At 40.7% G+C, this 17,628-nt stretch overlaps 2 protein-coding genes across 2 annotated transcripts; both read left to right on the forward strand.

Moving 5' to 3' along the window:
- Window positions 1-12,839: 12,839 nt before the first annotated feature.
- Window positions 12,840-14,373, forward strand: LOC126106751 (uncharacterized). Its single transcript, XM_049913123.1, has 2 exons — window positions 12,840-13,405; window positions 13,495-14,373. Exons 1-2 carry the CDS (start codon window positions 12,939-12,941, stop codon window positions 13,892-13,894), a joined length of 867 nt encoding a protein of 288 aa, XP_049769080.1. The 5' UTR covers window positions 12,840-12,938; the 3' UTR covers window positions 13,895-14,373.
- A 172-nt stretch (window positions 14,374-14,545) lies between these two features.
- LOC126106887 (uncharacterized) lies at window positions 14,546-16,537 on the forward strand. Its single transcript, XM_049913298.1, has 3 exons — window positions 14,546-14,849; window positions 14,925-15,088; window positions 16,375-16,537. Exons 1-3 carry the CDS (start codon window positions 14,615-14,617, stop codon window positions 16,426-16,428), a joined length of 453 nt encoding a protein of 150 aa, XP_049769255.1. The 5' UTR covers window positions 14,546-14,614; the 3' UTR covers window positions 16,429-16,537.
- The last annotated feature ends 1,091 nt before the right edge of the window (window positions 16,538-17,628 follow it).

The raw sequence follows: 17,628 nt of genomic DNA on the forward strand, positions 1-17,628 counted from the left end.
TCGCGTCGCGCAAGCCAATCAAAAGCAAGCGGCCGCAGATCCGCGCATGCGCACTGCAGCGCGCAAAGCGTCACGAACACAAATAGGCTAGCAGACGACACAGGCGCACTGTTCTTCAAGTACCGAAAATTGTGTTTACGTTGCCATAACGCATGACGCCGCATTCGATCGAGCTGACGTGCCCGCCTTCATCGCAGTATATCTACACTCCTGGAAATGGAAAAAAGAACACATTGACACCGGTGTGTCAGACCCACCATACTTGCTCCGGACACTGCGAGAGGGCTGTACAAGCAATGATCACACGCACGGCACAGCGGACACACCAGGAACCGCGGTGTTGGCCGTCGAACGGCGCTAGCTGCGCAGCATTTGTGCACCGCCGCCGTCAGTGTCAGCCAGTTTGCCGTGGCAAACGGAGCTCCATCGCAGTCTTTAACACTGGTAGCATGCCGCGACAGCGTGGACGTGAACCGTATGTGCAGTTGACGGACTTTGAGCGAGGGCGTATAGTGGGCATGCGGGAGGCCGGGTGGACGTACCGCCGAACTGCTCAACACGTGGGGCGTGAGGTCCCCACAGTACATCGATGTTGTCGCCAGTGGTCGGCGGAAGGTGCACGTGCCCGTCGACCTGGGACCGGACCGCAGCGACGCACGGATGCACGCCAAGACCGTAGGATCCTACACAGTGCCGTATGGGACCGCACCGCCACTTCCCAGCAAATTAGGGACACTGTTGCTCCTGGGGTATCGGCGAGGACCATTCGCAACCGTCTCCATGAAGCTGGGCTACGGTCCCGCACACCGTTAGGCCGTCTTCCGCTCACGCCCCAACATCGTGCAGCCCGCCTCCAGTGGTGTCGCGACAGGCGTGAATGGAGGGACGAATGGAGACGTGTCGTCTTCAGCGATGAGAGTCGCTTCTGCCTTGGTGCCAATGATGGTCGTATGCGTGTTTGGCGCCGTGTAGGTGAGCGCCACAATCAGGACTGCATACGACCGAGGCACACAGGACCAACACCCGGCATCATGGTGTGGGGAGCGATCTCCTACACTGGCCGTACACCACTGGTGATCGTCGAGGGGACACTGAATAGTGCACGGTACATCCAAACCGTCATCGAACCCATCGTTCTACCATTCCTAGACCGGCAATGGAACTTGCTGGTCCAACAGGACAATGCACGTCCGCATGTATCCCGTGCCACCCAACGTGCTCTAGAAGGTGTAAGTCAACTACCCTGGCCAGCAAGATCTCCGGATCTGTCCCCCATTGAGCATGTTTGGGACTGGATGAAGCGTCGTCTCACGCGGTCTGCACGTCGAGTACGAACGCTGGTCCAACTGAGGCGCCAGGTGGAAATGGCATGGCAAGCCGTTCCACAGGACTACATCCAGCATCTCTACGATCGTCTCCATGGGAGAATAGCAGCCTGCATTGCTGCGAAAGGTGGATATACACTGTACTAGTGCCGACATTGTGCATGCTCTGTTGCCTGTGTCTATGTGCCTGTGGTTCTGTCAGTGTGATCATGTGATGTATCTGACCCCAGGAATGTGTCAATAAAGTTTCCCCTTCCTGGGACAATGAATTCACGGTGTTCTTATTTCAATTTCCAGGAGTGTATTTCCATGATTCTCAGCTGAAATGCATAGAAATTTTTAGTTTCCTTGACCGCGTGTTTCCATGCGTGCATAATAACGATACCGTATTTGACCGTATTCTGCAGATTGTCGTAAATGCCGCATTATGTCGTCTTAATCTCATTCACACTGACTGACGTTTCGGAAATGTAGATAAAAAGGTCCGAAAATGCGTCGTTGCCACGGTAGATGGCGCTGGCGAATGAAAGTTTCTCTGATCACTTGCCCAGTGTCCCTAGTGTGTTGCAGGCTGTGTGATTGATGCAGCGTACTGTGAGCAGCAGAATGGTCCGGTACTCATGTCGGGAACAGGCCGAGATGGTGTTTTGAACGCCCCAGCACGGCTATACCGAAACAAGTAGCGTTACAGACACCAACCACCTCACACAACATTTCAAGCCCTGTTAGGGCATTTGTTTGATCATGAGTTTTTTCAGACAGACGAACGTGCAAGGTTCAAATGGTTCAAATGGCTCTGAGCACTATGGGACTTAACTTCTGAGGTCATCAGTCCCCTAGAACTTAGAACTACTTAAACCTAACTAACCTAAAGACATCACACACATCCATGCCCGAGGCAGGATTCGAACCTGTGACCGTAGCGGTCGCGCGGTTCCAGACCGTAGCGCCTAGAACCGCTCGCCCACCCCGGCCGCGGGGATGCGAAGGGGAGGCTGGCAAAGCTAATAGGTGACATTGTAGTGGGTGGTGGTGGGATCACTCGTGGAAAAATTCATGTAGTAGTTGGTGTTAGAGCTGCATCTTTTTTAGATTGAAGTCAGCTGATAAGTAGACCTGCTTAGAGGAAGTACCTGTAAGTGCTCACCTTCAGAGGACGTCATGTTTCTAAGTAGAGAAGGAATTAGCATATTTAATCAAAATATAAGAGGAATTAAAGATAAAGTTAGTGAATTGCTTATAAATGTTGAATCTGAAATTATTGGTATGTCAGAGCATCACTTAAATAATTTGACAATTCAGAGGCTTCCTTTACCAGGATACAGATTAGCTGGCTGTTTTTCAAGGAGTTCCTTGCAGGGTGGAAGAGTGGCTGTTGTTGTTCTGGTCTTCAGTCCTGAGACTGATTTGATGCAGCTCTCCATGCTACTCTATCCTGTGCAATCTTCTTCATCTCCCAGTACCTACTGCAACCTACATCCTTCTGAATCTGCTTAGTGTATTCATCTCTTGGTCTCCCTCTACAATTTTTACCCTCCACACTGTCCTCCAGTACTAAATTGGTGATCCCTTGATGCCTCAGAACATATCCTATCAACCGATCCCTTCTTCTAGTCATTAGTTATGTGAGCTACCCATCCAATCTTCAGCATTCTTCTGTAGCACCACATTTAGAAAGCTTCTATTCTCTTCTTGTCCAAACTATTTATCGTCCACATTTCACTTCCATATATGGCTACACTCCATACAAATACTTTCAGAAACAACTTCCTGACACTTAAATCTTTACTCGATGTTAACAAATTCCTCTTCTTCAGAAATGCTTTCCTTGCCATTGCCAGTCTACATTTTATATCCTCTCTACTTCGACGATCATCAGTTATGTTGCTCCCCAAATAGAAAAACTTATTTACTACTTTAAGCATCTCATTTCCTAATCTAATTCCCTCGGCATCACCTGACTTAATTCGACTACATGACATTATCCTCGTTTTGCTTTTGTTGATGTTCATCTTATATCCTCCTTTCACGACACTGTCCATTCCGTTCAACTGTTCTTCCAAGTCCTTTGCTGTCTCTGACAGAATTACAATGTCATCGGCGAACCTCAAAGTTTTATTTCTTCTCCATGGATTTTAATACCTACTACAAATTTTTCTTTTGTTTCCTTTACTGCTTGCTCAATATACAGATTGAATAACATTGGGGAGAGGTTACAATCCTGTCTCACTCCCTTCCCAACCACTGCTTCCCTTTCATGCCCCTCGACTCTTATAACTGCCATCTGGTTTCTGTACAAATTGTAAGTAGCCTTTCGCTCCCAGTATTTTACCCCTGCCACCTTTAGAATTTGAAAGAGAGTATTCCAGTCAACATTGTCAAAAGCTTTCTCTAAGTCTACAAATGCTAGGAATGTAGGTTTGCCTTTCCTTAATCTTTCTGCTAAGGTGAGTCGTAAGGTCGGTATTGCCTCACGTGTTCCAATATTTCTACGGAATCCAAAGTGATCTTCCCCGAGGTCCGCTTCTACCAGTTTTTCCATTCGTCTGTAAAGAATTCGCATTAGTATTTTGCAGCTGTGACTTATTAAACTGATAGTTCGGTAATTTTCACATTTGTCAACACCTGCTTTCTTTGGGATTGGAATTATTATATTCTTCTTGAAGTCTGAGGGTATTTCGCGTGTTTCATACATCTTGCTCACCAGATGGTAGAGTTTCGTCAGGACTGGCTCTCCCAAGGCTGTCAGTAGTTCTAATGGAATGTTGTCTACTCCCGGGGCCTTGTTTCGACTCAGGTCTTTCAGTGCTCTGTCAAACTCTTCACGCAGTATTATATCTCCCATTTCATCTTCATCAACGTCCTCTTCCATTTCCATAATATTGTCCTCAAGTACATCGCCCTTGTATAGACCCTCTATATACTCCTTCCACCTTTCTGCTTCCCCATCTTTGCGTAGAACTGGGTTTCCATCTGAGCTTTTGATGTTCATACAAGTGGCTCTCTTTTCTCCAAAGGTCTCTTTAATTTTCCTGTAGGCTGTATCTATCTTACCCCTAGTGAGATAAGCTTCTACATCCTTATATTTGTCCTCTAGCCATCCCTGCTTAGCCATTTTGCACTTCCTGTCGATCTCATTTTTGAGACGTTTGTATTCCTATTTGCCTGCTTCATTTACTGCATTTTTATATTTTCTCCTTTCATCAATTAAATTCAATATTTCTTCTGTCACCCAAGGATTTCTACTAGCCCTCATCTTTTTACCTACTTGATACTCTGCTGCCTTCACCACTTCTTTCTTCTTCAGAGCTGCCCATTCGTCTTCTACTGTATTTTTTCCCCCATTCCTGTCAATTGTTCCTTTATGCTGTCCCTAAAACTCTGTACAACCTCTGGTTTAGTCAGTTTATCCAGGTCCCATCTCCTTAAGTTCCCACCTTTTTTGCAGTTTCTTCAGTTTTAATCTACAGTTCATAACCAATAGATTGTGGTCAGAGTCCACATCTGCCCCTGGTAATGTCTTACAATTTAAAACCTGGTTCCTAAATCTCTGTCTTACCATTATATAATCTATTTGATACCTTTTAGTATCTCTAGGGTTCTTCCATGTATACAATCTTCTTTCATGATTCTTGAACCAAGTGTTAGCTATGATTAATTTGTGCTCTGTGCAAAATTCTACCAGGCGGCTTCCTCTTTCATTTCTGACCCCCAATCCATATTCACCTACTACGTTTCCTTCTCTCTCTTTTCCTACTGCCGAATTCCAGTCACCCATGACTATCATATTTTCGTCTCCCTTCACAATCTGAATAATTTCTTTTATTTCATCATAAATTTCTTCAATATCTTCATCATCTGCAGAGCTAGTTGGCATATAAACTTGTACTACTGTAGTAGGCGTGGGCTTCGTATCCATCTTGGCCACAATAATGCGTTTACTATGCTGTTTGTAGTAGCTTACCTGCATTCCTATTTTCCTATTGATTATTAAACCTGCTCCTGCATTACCCCTATTTGATTTTGTGTTTATAACCCTGTAGTCATCTGACCAGAAGTCTTGTCCCTCCTTCCACCGAACTTCACTAATCCCCACTATATCTATCTTTAACCTATCCATTTCCCTTTTTAAATTTTCTAACCTACCTGTCAGATTAAGGAATCTGACATTCCACGCTCCGATCTGTAGAACGCCAGTTTTCTTTCTCCTGATAATGACATCCTCTTGAGTAGTCCCCGCCCGGAGATCCGAATGGGGGACTATTTTACCTCCGGAATATTTTACCCAATAGGACGCCATCATCATTTAACCATACAGTAAAGCTGCATGCCCTCGGGAAAAATTACGACCGTAGTTTCCCCTTGCTTTCCGCCGTTCGCAGTACCAGCACAGCAAGGCCGTTTTGGTTAGTGTTACAAGGCCAGATCAGTCAATCATTCAGACTGTTGCCCTTGCAACTACTGAAAAGGCTGCTGCCCCTCTTCAGGAACCACACGTTTGTCTGGCCTCTCAACAGATACCCCTCCGTTGTGGCTGCACCTACGGTACGGCTATCTGCATCTCTGAGGCACGCAAGCCTCCCCACCAACGGCAAGATCCATGGTTCATGGGGGGGATTTGTTGGAAGCAATTTGATTTTGATTTCATCAGTTACTCCCTGGCAACTACTTCCACGCTCACATAGTGTGATTAAATGTGTTAATGTTCTTGATGAATCGCTAGTAAATAAAATAAATTCGTAAGGAAAGTTTTGAAAGTAAATTCACGGTTCAGTGATTGTAAGATATCGCATGAAATCAGCGAAAGGAATCACTCGATAGTTCCAAAGTGCTGTCAGCAGTCCAGCTAACACAATGTAGGGAACTGAAAAGAATGACGCACGATGGTCGCGCAACTCTTCATAAGCATCATATTGCTCTGGTCATTGTTAACTGACGCTTGATATTGTGTAAAGAACGACGCAGCACACAGTTGATGATTGGGAACGAGTGATGTACAGTGAAGAAACACGCTACACACCGTGTAAGAGAGAAAGAAGTAAAGTATGAAGTCGTCGGATCCCTCTACCTTTCCCAAGCGGCCACTCAGCATCCAAAACATGGGGATTTGTTACTTTTCTCCCAACACTATGTGTGTATCAAAGACATATTCCACTTACTATACTCACAATTGAGTAAACATCATAGTCCAATTCATTATTGTTCCATTATTATTATTATGTAGTATTCTGCCTAGTGGCAGGTCCATGTCTTCGTACAGACAATTTCTTCCTTCAGTCCGTTGTATCTCCTTCCATCTTTCAAGTCGTCCAGATGTTGAATTCTTCTTGTTCCTCGTCCTGCGTTTCCTCTAAGTTTCCCTTGTAAGACGTGTATATTTATATTGTCTATTGTCAAATCACAATTTATGAAAGACGTTTATATTTTATTAATAGGATTAAGTAGGAATAATTAATATTTGTCATGTTGGGAATAATTTTGGTAGCAGGGAATGTCTGCACCGAAGTACTGTTGGCAGGAGAGACCGCACTTAAGCGTTCGTAGGAAGTCAGTAGTAAGCGAGAAGTGAAGCGAGTCGGTAACAGGTCTGAAGCGAGAGGTTGAGAGGAGCGGTGTGCCTGCCAGCCACCAGCTATGATTTACAAGAGATTATAAACGGATGTACAGAGACATCAGCTAACTATTATCATAAGAGGAACCAATATTACTGAATTATTTTCTTTGCGAAACTCAGCCGGCCGCGGTGGCCGTGCGGTTCTGGCGCTGCAGTCCGGAACCGCGGGACTGCTACGGTCGCAGGTTCGAATCCTGTCTCGGGCATGGGTGTGTGTGATGTCTTTAGGTTAGTTAGGTTTAAGTAGTTCTAAGTTCTAGGGGACTTATGACCTAAGATGTTGAGTCCCACAGTGCTCAGAGCCATTTGAACCATTTTGCGAAACTCAGGACTACTGAAGTTATGTTTGCGCAATGCTAGTTGTAAGATTATTATAAAAAGCAAGTCCCATTTGAACGTTTGTAAAATCATTTCATCACCAGCAGTAAATATTTGAAGAAACGTTTTCAGAATATAATTAATTTTTGACAGCAATGTTGCATTACTGATTATAATCCATCCCAAAAACCATCAACGTAAAACTTTGGAAAAATTTTATTGTTGTCAAGAAAAAGTGTAACTATGAATTACGTAACTTCAGTCAAATTAATTAAAGAATAACGTCAGCTTTGCTATTAAAGAATAACGTCAGCTTTGGTAATAAATACAGCCACTTTATTATGACGTCCTACCAGCTGTTAATAGAGCATAGTAAACCAGAGTAAGTGTATTCATATCGCAGTTCGATGTAGCAGTCAGATGGTGACCCAGTAACAGTAAAAAAGGTAAGGAACGGTTTTGGGTTATTGCAGATAACGACTGAGGGCCACGACGACGACACATTCTATGTTTCGTCGAAATAATCAGAAAATCACTTTTAATAAGCAGCAACTAAATTTGTATGCGAAGATTGAAAAAGAGAATAAATTTCAAAGGGAAGATTTCATTTGTTATTATTAAGCAAGAGATAGAAATCCTAAGGAAAGGTTTCATAGGTTATTGTAGAAGGAAAAGTTGCGTACCAACAACAAAAAAGAGATGTAGAGGAGACGGGAAGGTTTCACCCTTCGATGACATCATGTATGAGTCCCTCGTGTCTAAGTACATTTCCAATCCAGTTGGCCTTTCTCTGAAGAATTGTACTCAGAATACTTCTCTTCTCTCCTACTCTTCGCAGTACATCCTCATTTTTCATGCGATCTGTCCACTTGATCTTTTCCATTCTCCTCCAGCACCACATTTCAAAGCTCTCTAAGTATTTTTTCTCCTTCTTTCTCATAGTCCATGTCTCTGCTCCATACAGTGCAATGCTCCAAATGTAGCAGTTTATCAGTTTTTTCCTCAATGCCAAACTCAACTTGCTGGTCTGCAGAGTCCTTTTCTTGTTGAAAGCAGCTTTGGCCATGGCAATTCTTGCTCGGATTTCGTTGGTGCAGTGGGCATTCTTTGTAATAAAACTTCCCAGGTACTTGAACTGATTCACATTTTCCAGTTCCCGATTGTCAACAGTTGTCTTCAAGTGTTACTCACGTTTTGATATGCTTAGCACTTGATTTTTCGATGTTGATTTCCATGCCGTTCCACCAAATTGTTCATCATGTGTTGCAGCTGTCTCTGATTTTTGGCGAGCACTACCAGGTCGTCTGCATACTTGATGGTGCTGATGAGACGTCCTCCTACTTTGAAGTTTCCTCATCCTTTCAGCGCTTCCCTCGCTAACATTTCTCCATACAGGTTGAAGAGACTTGGCGACAGACAACATCCTTGTCTCATTCCCCGTCCTATTTTCACACTGTTGGTTTCTCCATAGTTCAGTCGTACCTTTACCTTTGTCCCAGGTACAAGTTCCTTATAAGTCTCCGATCTCTCCAGTTGATTCTTATGTCCTTAAGGATGTTCATCAATATATTCCAACTGACTCTGTCGAAGGCCTTCTGCCAGTCTATAAAACAAGCGCAAACTTCTTCGTTAGCGGCCAAAACTCTATCTGACAATATCTTCATCATGCCACTGGCGTCTCTGGTCCCTTTTCCTTTCCTGAAGCCAAACTGGTCTTCTCCCATCACTTCTTCAATTTTGTTTTCCAACCGTCTATTTAGTATTCTTGCAATGATCTTTGCCACATGCGATATCAGACTAATTGTTCTTAATCACTACACTTCTTGGCTTGCTTTTTCTTCTCAAGACTAACCAGTGTGACGTCCAAAACGTCTTCAGTCCATTCTCCAGTTTCATAGATTTTGTTTATGAGTTGTGTCAGAACTTTCAAACTTTCATTTCCGATTTCTTTAAGCAAATCCACTGGTATGTCGTAATCCCCTGTAGCTTTCCTACTCTTCATGTCCTTTATCGCCTTCTCTACTTCCCTTGTCAGTATACTGGGCCCTTTTTCATCTTCGTCAATAGCTTCCTCTGGTTCTATGTCGATGTCATCTGGGCGATGTTCTGTATCATATAGTTTCCATTGTTCCATATGCCACGATTTGTTTTCTACAAGTGGGTATTTGTCAAAGTACCTGATAGACTGCTCCAGCCAAGAACCAGTATGTGTGAGAAATGCCTGCTGAGGCAGACAAGTTCTTAAAACTTTAAGAATGGCCGTCATTAGGAGCACTGGCCTTTTCTCATGCACACTAACTTTGAGTGCCTACTCGCACCTGCAACACGCTGTGAAGGCAATCCCATGGTCTCCTATAGTACCTTCATGGAGTGGCACTTACCACATACGGTGGTATTTTAGGTTGTGCGCACATATGATTCAAATATCAACCATTTCAGTTCATAAATTGGAGATTATCCAGCAAAATGTTTCTTCTCTGAGATTTGAAGAGTGTGTTCATGAGATTTATCATACCGACATTCGCTTGGCCAAATTGTAGGAGAATGATGCATTATATAGGAAATAAGTTGACTATCACATCTGTGGGCTGCCATTATATAGTGATCATTGTCGTCTAACGGAAAAATTCCACAGCACAGCACACAGTGCATACAACCTGAAACACCAACTCTCAAGATACATACCTATTTTCTTCCACATTTTGCATGGCTACATACCTGCTGGGTCCTAACTTCTCGCACACTGCACCAGTGCTTTCGTAGGACGCCATGTTGAAAAAGACATATGTCAGCAAAAAACAACTGACCAATGTTGACATGCTGCTATTATTCAAACATATCATTCCCATGGGATTTTACTAATGTGTGCATAGGCATGCTGGGGCAAATAACCCGTGAATGGGTGAGAAATTGAAAACATCTGATGATTTGAGTTACACCCTACATCCAGATGTAAACAAGTTATATGGACACACACCACGCAACAGTCTCTGCCCATTGCAAGGTTTTGATGGCTGTCCAATGAGAAAATCATCGGATTAAGTAAATTTTTGGATGTGACTGCTCGTTTGGTGAAGGATATGTCATGGAGGCAGAACTGACATATCTGGATAGTTTGCATGACACGCACAACGATTTTCTGCCATGTCCAGAGTGCCTAGTCTTGTGCAATGCTTTCATTCCTCAGCTGGTGGCGATGCTGAGCGCGAGTACTGACTTGACCCGGGGTCTAGCCATCTACCCTCCACACTGTCTGAGCGCTGTAGCTAGCGACCAATAAGGAGCCACCAGACGACTACCAATGAAAAAGTGCTGTGCATCAGGCGCGCGCGCGCGAAATTTTGTGTTAGCCACTACTCACTACTCACTATTGTGTTTGACTGTTTGTATGTGTATGCGTTTCCTGCGTCAACGTGTCCTCCGTACTGTATTTTCGAAATGATTTCGTTCGAAGATAGTGTTGTGGACGAGCGAAAGGCTGAAGTATTTTTAAGTACCATATTTAGTATGAATTTTCTGCACTTAATGTTTTTTTTAAGCGTTGAAATTCATTGCTTTCAATGATAATGCTGTCGGCGAATGAAAGGCAGAGTGAAATAGTTAGTACTATTTCTCAAGTGGGTGTATTCTCTGCTTGCTTTTTGAAGCTATTAATCCAGACTGCTCACTTGACAGTTGTTATTGGCAACTTGGTAATGTTGGCTACTTAAGATTATAGAATTACGGGGATCAAATAAAACATGAAAGATAGGGTATTGGTAGGGTAAAAATAAAATAAGCACGATCGGGTAAAAATAGCTATTATTAGAGTAAATTATGGAAGGAAATAAGGTGAAGGTACAGCTAACTTGTTTACCTGATCAGAAATCATCATTTAAAAATCTTGTTGTGGACTCCAGTAATTTAAATGGTGTGATAGTAAGCAGGACATTTAATAACTGTATGAAACAGCGCGCGCGCGCAAATCGTAATATAAAACAGCGGTATACCTATTTTGACAGATTTTCATTTCTCGGTAATGGAAAATTACCATTTAATACATGTTTCTGTACGAATTTGGTTTTTATGTTTCTTGTTACCCACATAGACTTTTAATGATCCTTTCAAAGAAGGCTTTTTTCGTACGCCATTTTTTCTTTATGTTTCACATATATGTGAAACTGTATATGTGTAAGAAGTTTCAGAATCAGCTAAATCTTATTAACATTGTGTTCTGGAATTATAAAACACATTTGTATACTAAACTGTGAGTTGTTTTTTTCCATTGATTGGAAAGGTGGAGGAAAAGTGGAGTAAACAGAAGGCAATCATATCTTGAGCAGCTGACTGCGTCCTAGGTACAGATTAATTACAAATAGTGTTTGCTTTTTTTAAAAAAAAATTAGTAACTTTTACTCTCTGTATTTCAGTTTGGAAATCATTAGACTGTCAGTAGTGTTGAATGCCTAGAAATTACATTAAACTGCAACCTTTAAGAGAAAGACACAGAGTATGCTGTGGTAGTTTAAAATTAATGCCAGGTGTAAATAAAAGCTATTACTCAACTGTAATTTAAACATACCACTGGTATCTGAGAGTAATACTAAAAAGTTCTGAATACACAAAGATCTGTTCTCAGTAAAGATGAATATACTTGCTTGGCTACATGGGCCTTCCTGTAACTTCATTCAAGGTAAAACAGTTTGTTGCTGAGTTTGTTCAGGTACTACAGAAAGCATATTTACCAGTGAAAAGTTTTGCCAGTAAGGATTGGTTTTCAGATTTTACCAAACACCCAGCTCTAATCACCCAGAAACTTCAAAAATTTTAAATAATCTATAGGAGCACACCAACATGTCCATTTGTCTTTCCCTTAAAAACATTTCCCTTAAGATTTGGAATTGGAACTATCAAACTGAAGTGTCTAGAAAAATTTGTTTAGGCCAAAACTATTAGTTTAAATACTGTTTGTAACATTAATGGACGTAGTTAATATTTCCTCTGTATAAAAATCTACTCTTTTCCTCAAAACTTATACTATATTAATTTGTTTGACATAGATATGTCTAACAGACCATTATATGAATTCTTTTTAACTTGCCCCATACTTTTATTGTCCTGTCACGTGTGTAGGTATTTTCTTCAATTTAGTCACTAGGTCTTTTTTTGTGCCCCCCCCCTCAAGTATTTTTTCTTTTTTCAGTGAAATGTTTGTGTGAATATGAAACATTTTTAACCATATTCTGACGAGTACAAAAGCTTTTCACCCAAAATTTCGAAAGTTTAAATATTATTTTGTTTTTACCCCTCCCTACCCAAGGTAAAATGTGTACTTATTGGTGGTTTTTATGAAATTGTGGTCTGGTCTACCATGTGTCTACATACCTGCTGCACTTCTTATATCAAATGTATGTTACTGTAGGTAACAGTGGAAAACACGTGTGTTGGAGCTGCACAGAAATGATTGTAATGTGCAAGAAATTAAATCTTTAAACATCCTTGTTGATGATAAAACAAGGGAGGAGTGGTTGGCACAGTTTGAAAACATAACAAAAACAACTTATACAATAAGGTGCATTGAACCTGCATCAAGAAAATATGTTGTTTTCAAACAAAGGCTGGTCTGTCACCACAATACTCGCAGTATAAAAGTTCATGGTTCAGTGCAAAGGGCAACAAAAAACACTAACTGTCCATCAAAAATGACAGTGACAATTCACGCTGTGCATGATAGATACAGAGGTAAGTCTGTAGAGAAAGCAATGCTCTACACGGAAATGCCGTGCGAGGTTAACTTGGTGTTGGGTCATAACCACAGTGTTGAGAGTGCTGCTGCTTTAAGATTTAGGCAACCATCAAGTGATGTCAAAGAAAAATTAATATCCCTGTTTGAAAGAGGTCATTCACCAGCCACTGCTCTTGAGTCAATAAAGGTTGAAATTCAGCTGAATTGTTCAGATTACCCTTTAGTCCTTGCAGACAGAAGCAGGTGTCCTGATTACAACTTTTGTCACTATTTGTTCAACAAAGTTTTTAAGAAAAAGTATGGGCCAACAGACTTCAACAAAGAAGGAAAGCAGCTGTTACAACAGAGGTTAGAGGAATACAACAGCGAAGTTGGAGCTGTGTGTGCCAAGATGATTCAGAAAGATGATGATTATATAGTATGGTAAGAGTATATTTACAAATTTGTAGTCTGATGAAAACTTTATGCATATACATTTAGCTACTATTAATATTTGTATAATTGTTTTTCAGCATTTGCTCACCACTGATGCAAAAAGTCCATACTCATGTAAAAGCTGCTTCCAAACTTGTATTTATGGATTCCACTGGTTCTCTGGATCATGATAGCAGCAGAGTGTTCGTTTTACTTACTCACAGTGAGTGTGGAGGTTTACCACTAGGAGTTCTGATTATGTCTTCAGAAAGCTGCGGAGTTATAGAAATGAGACTTGAGTTGCTGAAAGAGATAGTGAGGGAAAATATTTTTGGGGGAAACATCAATGGCCCAAGTGTGTTTCTGACTGACGACAGCCAGTCAGAACAAAATGCAATTAGAAGGTGCTTCCCAAACACAAAAACTTTGTTGTGTATATTCCATGTCCTGCAGGCAGTGTGGCGCTGGCTTCTCAAAACAAAAAATGCTATACCATAGCAAAAACAGTGCGAGTTCTTCCAGAATTTCAAAAAAATAATGTTTGCGCAAACAAAAAATGAAGCAGTGGTAAACTATAATGTAACAAGAGCGAACATCGGTGAAAATCATCAAAATTTATTGAAATACTTGGAAGGGTATTGGGATAGGAGAGAACTGTGGACCCTTTCACATCGGCGAGGTATGCTTATAGAAGGGCGCAACACAAATAATATAAGTGAGGCCTTCATGAGAATTTTAAAGGACAGGATTTTTGAGAGGGTGCGTGCCTTCAATGTGGTTCAGATGGTGGACTTTTTTTCTCACAAAGGTGAATTTGTATTTTCAGAGGAGACTTCTTGATGCTGCTAATGGAGCAAGTCCTAAGTCTTTCTGTAGGCCTATAAAGGCTCCTTCACAGGAGATTCTAGCAAAAATCAGACAAGTCAATGAGGATGTTCTGCTCGTTCCCAGTGAAGAAAGGCAGAATCATTATTACATTGTTAATATGGCTGTTTTTGTTTGCACTTGCCAAGGTAATACAGGGAAGATCTGCAAACATATAGACAGGGCAGTACTGTTTTACCATCAGGAAACTACAGGGAGGTGACTGATATTGACAGCATACGTAGACTGTATTATTTTATTGCTACAAATGAGGAGCCTCCTGAAGGGTGGCTAGAGCCTCTGTATTACTCTCAGAATGCAGGGGCTTCAAGTTCTTCGGAATGTTTGGAGCAAATGGACACAGGTTTGCTCTGTGAAAGCCAAGAAGAGATGCCAGAGACACTTCACATGGAGACAGTTCCAGACAAAAGAAATAATGATTTAATCGATGAGATAAAAGCTCGTCTCATAGATTTTTCAAATAAATCCCCTGAGGAAATGAGGAAAGGCCTTGAAGTCATGTGCGAAAAATTGAGAAAGCTTAAAACGCCATCTGCATGTGCATCTTATTTGGCAAATTTTGGTGAAGGTAAGTAAAACATCCTTTTATATAAATGTTATGGCAAGTAATTCAATATTGTATGAATTCTAATTTTTGTTACAGGAAAATCTAGAAAAAATCGTGGTAACTATATTCCCGTTCAGCCCACTGCAATAAGCAGAAGAAAAAACAAGTTGGCAGGTCGCAGATGTCATCCGTGGGGAAGACAAAGACCACACTCTAAGCAAAGCAAGGAATTTGTAAAGACAGTAAAAATTTCTGAAATGGTAAGTATTACATTTCTAAAGTCATGTATGGCATTTTGAAATTTATCTAGCAACTTTCCTTTCCCCAAAGGGCATATTAAGGAATAAAGTAATTATTATTTATTTAACATTTTTAAGTTTGAGGGAGCGCTGCTGGACATACAGTGCTATTGGCTAACTTGCATAAATTTAATACTGTGTGCTAATGGTGGTGTAAAGACCGAAACAATCCACAAAACAAATAAGAAATTGCAACTGAAAACTGCCTCCAGACTGACCTCACATCCAGTATTGATAAAAGCCATGGCATGCAAGTTTCTGGCACCATTTTTAAAATAATTTTTATTTTATCTGAAGGCAGCTCTGTTAGTATAATTAAAGAAAAGAAAATACTTAATTATGATTTGATGTGACTGTCACGTGGAATAATTTGTAGACATTGCTATTGAAAAAACTGAAGTCACTCCACACCTTGAACTTGGTGTGGATAATTCCATTACACAGCAAGCCAGCTGAATGATACACTGCAAATCAGTCATAAAGTGTTTACACATTCTGTTTCATTCGAAAAAAAAATTGATGTGTGTACAGGATGTTCCCTTCTGTGCAAGCAGCATTGCATATTTCCATTGGCTTGTGACTTTCTCATGCAAATGTGAATGTTCAAACATAGTTCACAACACGTCTTGTTCCAAAGCAGTGGCATTAGTACATTATGGAATAATTGCTGATGGGTAAAAGTGCTCATATCTTGTGTTAACACAACTTCCTGATTGGCAGTTGCCTCAAGTTCCCCATTAGCTTAAAATCTCAGTCCTGACTATAACACCATCTAGGCAGAAAAACTACATCTGGTATTATCACCCATATTAATATACTCATGTTCAAACTGTTTGCTAATCTTGTTTAGATTTTAGGTTATTAACATCATGGCATTTCGTTTCTTTGGTCCAGTATGTCTTGCATGCACAGTAAAATTCTCATTACATGACATCTAAATTGTAACAATTAACTAGGCCTATATTTTTTATTATTAGTTATCTAAGTGTTTTTTAAGGTGTGGCATATACATATTATGACTTTAAGTAGCTAATTACAATATAAAGATGTAAATACACACAAATGTGGAGCCACTTTGAGTTTCATTCCGTCATGAATATTTCGATACAGAAATGGATAAGAAAAGCCATGTTACATAAACATTTTTCCCCAACATTAACCCAGTATTAGTGCAACAAACTTAGTAATCCATAATTTAGAAATAAAGGTTTTCAATAATGTTAATGTGGATTTTAATTTCTCTTCAGGCTACCTTTCCATCACCAGCTACACAATCATCCCAGTCAGCTTCAGACTTTTGAAGAAGGTGTGCGACTATTTACTGCAGCATAGTGTGTAGGATTTTCTTAATCTGAGATCCAACGTAATGGAACTATTAAGGGAATGATTGTAGTAATTAAGTTTTTTCTTAAAGCTGAACTAGGTAAGTGTACTCTCCATGAATGTTTATGTGCAGCTTTTGGTGACGCAATGTTCTGCTTCTGGTAAGTGAAGACAAAGGGGAAAAGCAAATGAGTGTGGAAAAATTGTGAAATATGTGAGAAAGTAATAAGACAGAATCAGGGTCCAAAGAGACCTATGCTTGTGTGGTAAACAACCTGCAGATGAGGGTTGGCATGAGTAGGTGGATGAAAGCCAGATTCTTGTAATTTAACTGTGTGTTTCAAATCACTGCCTAGTCTACAGAGAGCTATGAACTGGACAGGAGAGAGTAAAGATTTGTTTAATTTTGTATATGTATTAATGTCCAATTCCATGCATCGATGACAAAGAATAAGAATATAAATGTAGCACTGGCACACATTTACTAAATTCAAGAAACCAATTTAAGAAAGGCATTGACTTTAATGATTACAATTTGTACACAACTGCCACAAAACAACACTGACAGTAAAACACAATTTGGGGTTATTCACATTACAGCATTTTTAAAAAATGATACTGTATTGCTATACAGACTGTTGTGTTATTTAAACTAATTGGGATTTCATGTAATGTACTGTAGTGTTTCTGCCCTAACCCATACCAAGCTCACTTAGACCTAGATGTCTGGTGCTCTTAAAACCCCACTCAGTGCTGCCTTCAAATTGCCAGCAAGCTTATACATACATCTCTCACTGCCATTTGACTAGTGGAGTTATGTTCAACTTTAGTGATATTACCATCAACAAAAATGCAAAATTAAAAATGTTGAGAATGCAATCATATGTCCAAATTAATTTGTGATGTGTTGCACATCACTACAATCTATAATGCAAAGTAATCCCTGGAACATATTACTAACGAACTGACAGGCTATTTAGTTCACAAGATAGTCCTTTAGGACTTCAGCATATTAAAATTTTGTTTTAATTGCTCTTCTCATAAAGAATGCCTATTAAGGACTAAAAACTGAACCATGTAATGTCTAAGTAACTTTGATTTTCTAATTTTGCAATTAAACACACACACACACACACACACACACAGAGAGAGAGAGAGAGAGAGAGAGAGAGAGAGAG

This window comes from Schistocerca cancellata, chromosome 10 (genome assembly GCF_023864275.1).
Source record: "Schistocerca cancellata isolate TAMUIC-IGC-003103 chromosome 10, iqSchCanc2.1, whole genome shotgun sequence".
NCBI classification, from domain to species: domain Eukaryota; kingdom Metazoa; phylum Arthropoda; class Insecta; order Orthoptera; family Acrididae; genus Schistocerca; species Schistocerca cancellata.

Excerpts from the sequence above, each read along its gene's own strand:
- LOC126106751 (XM_049913123.1), top strand. The coding sequence starts at position 12,939 with ATGACAGTGACAATTCACGCTGTGCATGATAGATACAGAGGTAAGTCT. Across the intron at positions 13,406-13,494 it reads GATGATGATTATATAGTATG|CATTTGCTCACCACTGATGC; the intron begins GTAAGAGTATAT and ends ATTGTTTTTCAG.
- LOC126106887 (XM_049913298.1), top strand. The coding sequence starts at position 14,615 with ATGGACACAGGTTTGCTCTGTGAAAGCCAAGAAGAGATGCCAGAGACA. Across the intron at positions 14,850-14,924 it reads TTTGGCAAATTTTGGTGAAG|GAAAATCTAGAAAAAATCGT; the intron begins GTAAGTAAAACA and ends TTTTTGTTACAG. Across the intron at positions 15,089-16,374 it reads CAGTAAAAATTTCTGAAATG|GCTACCTTTCCATCACCAGC; the intron begins GTAAGTATTACA and ends ATTTCTCTTCAG.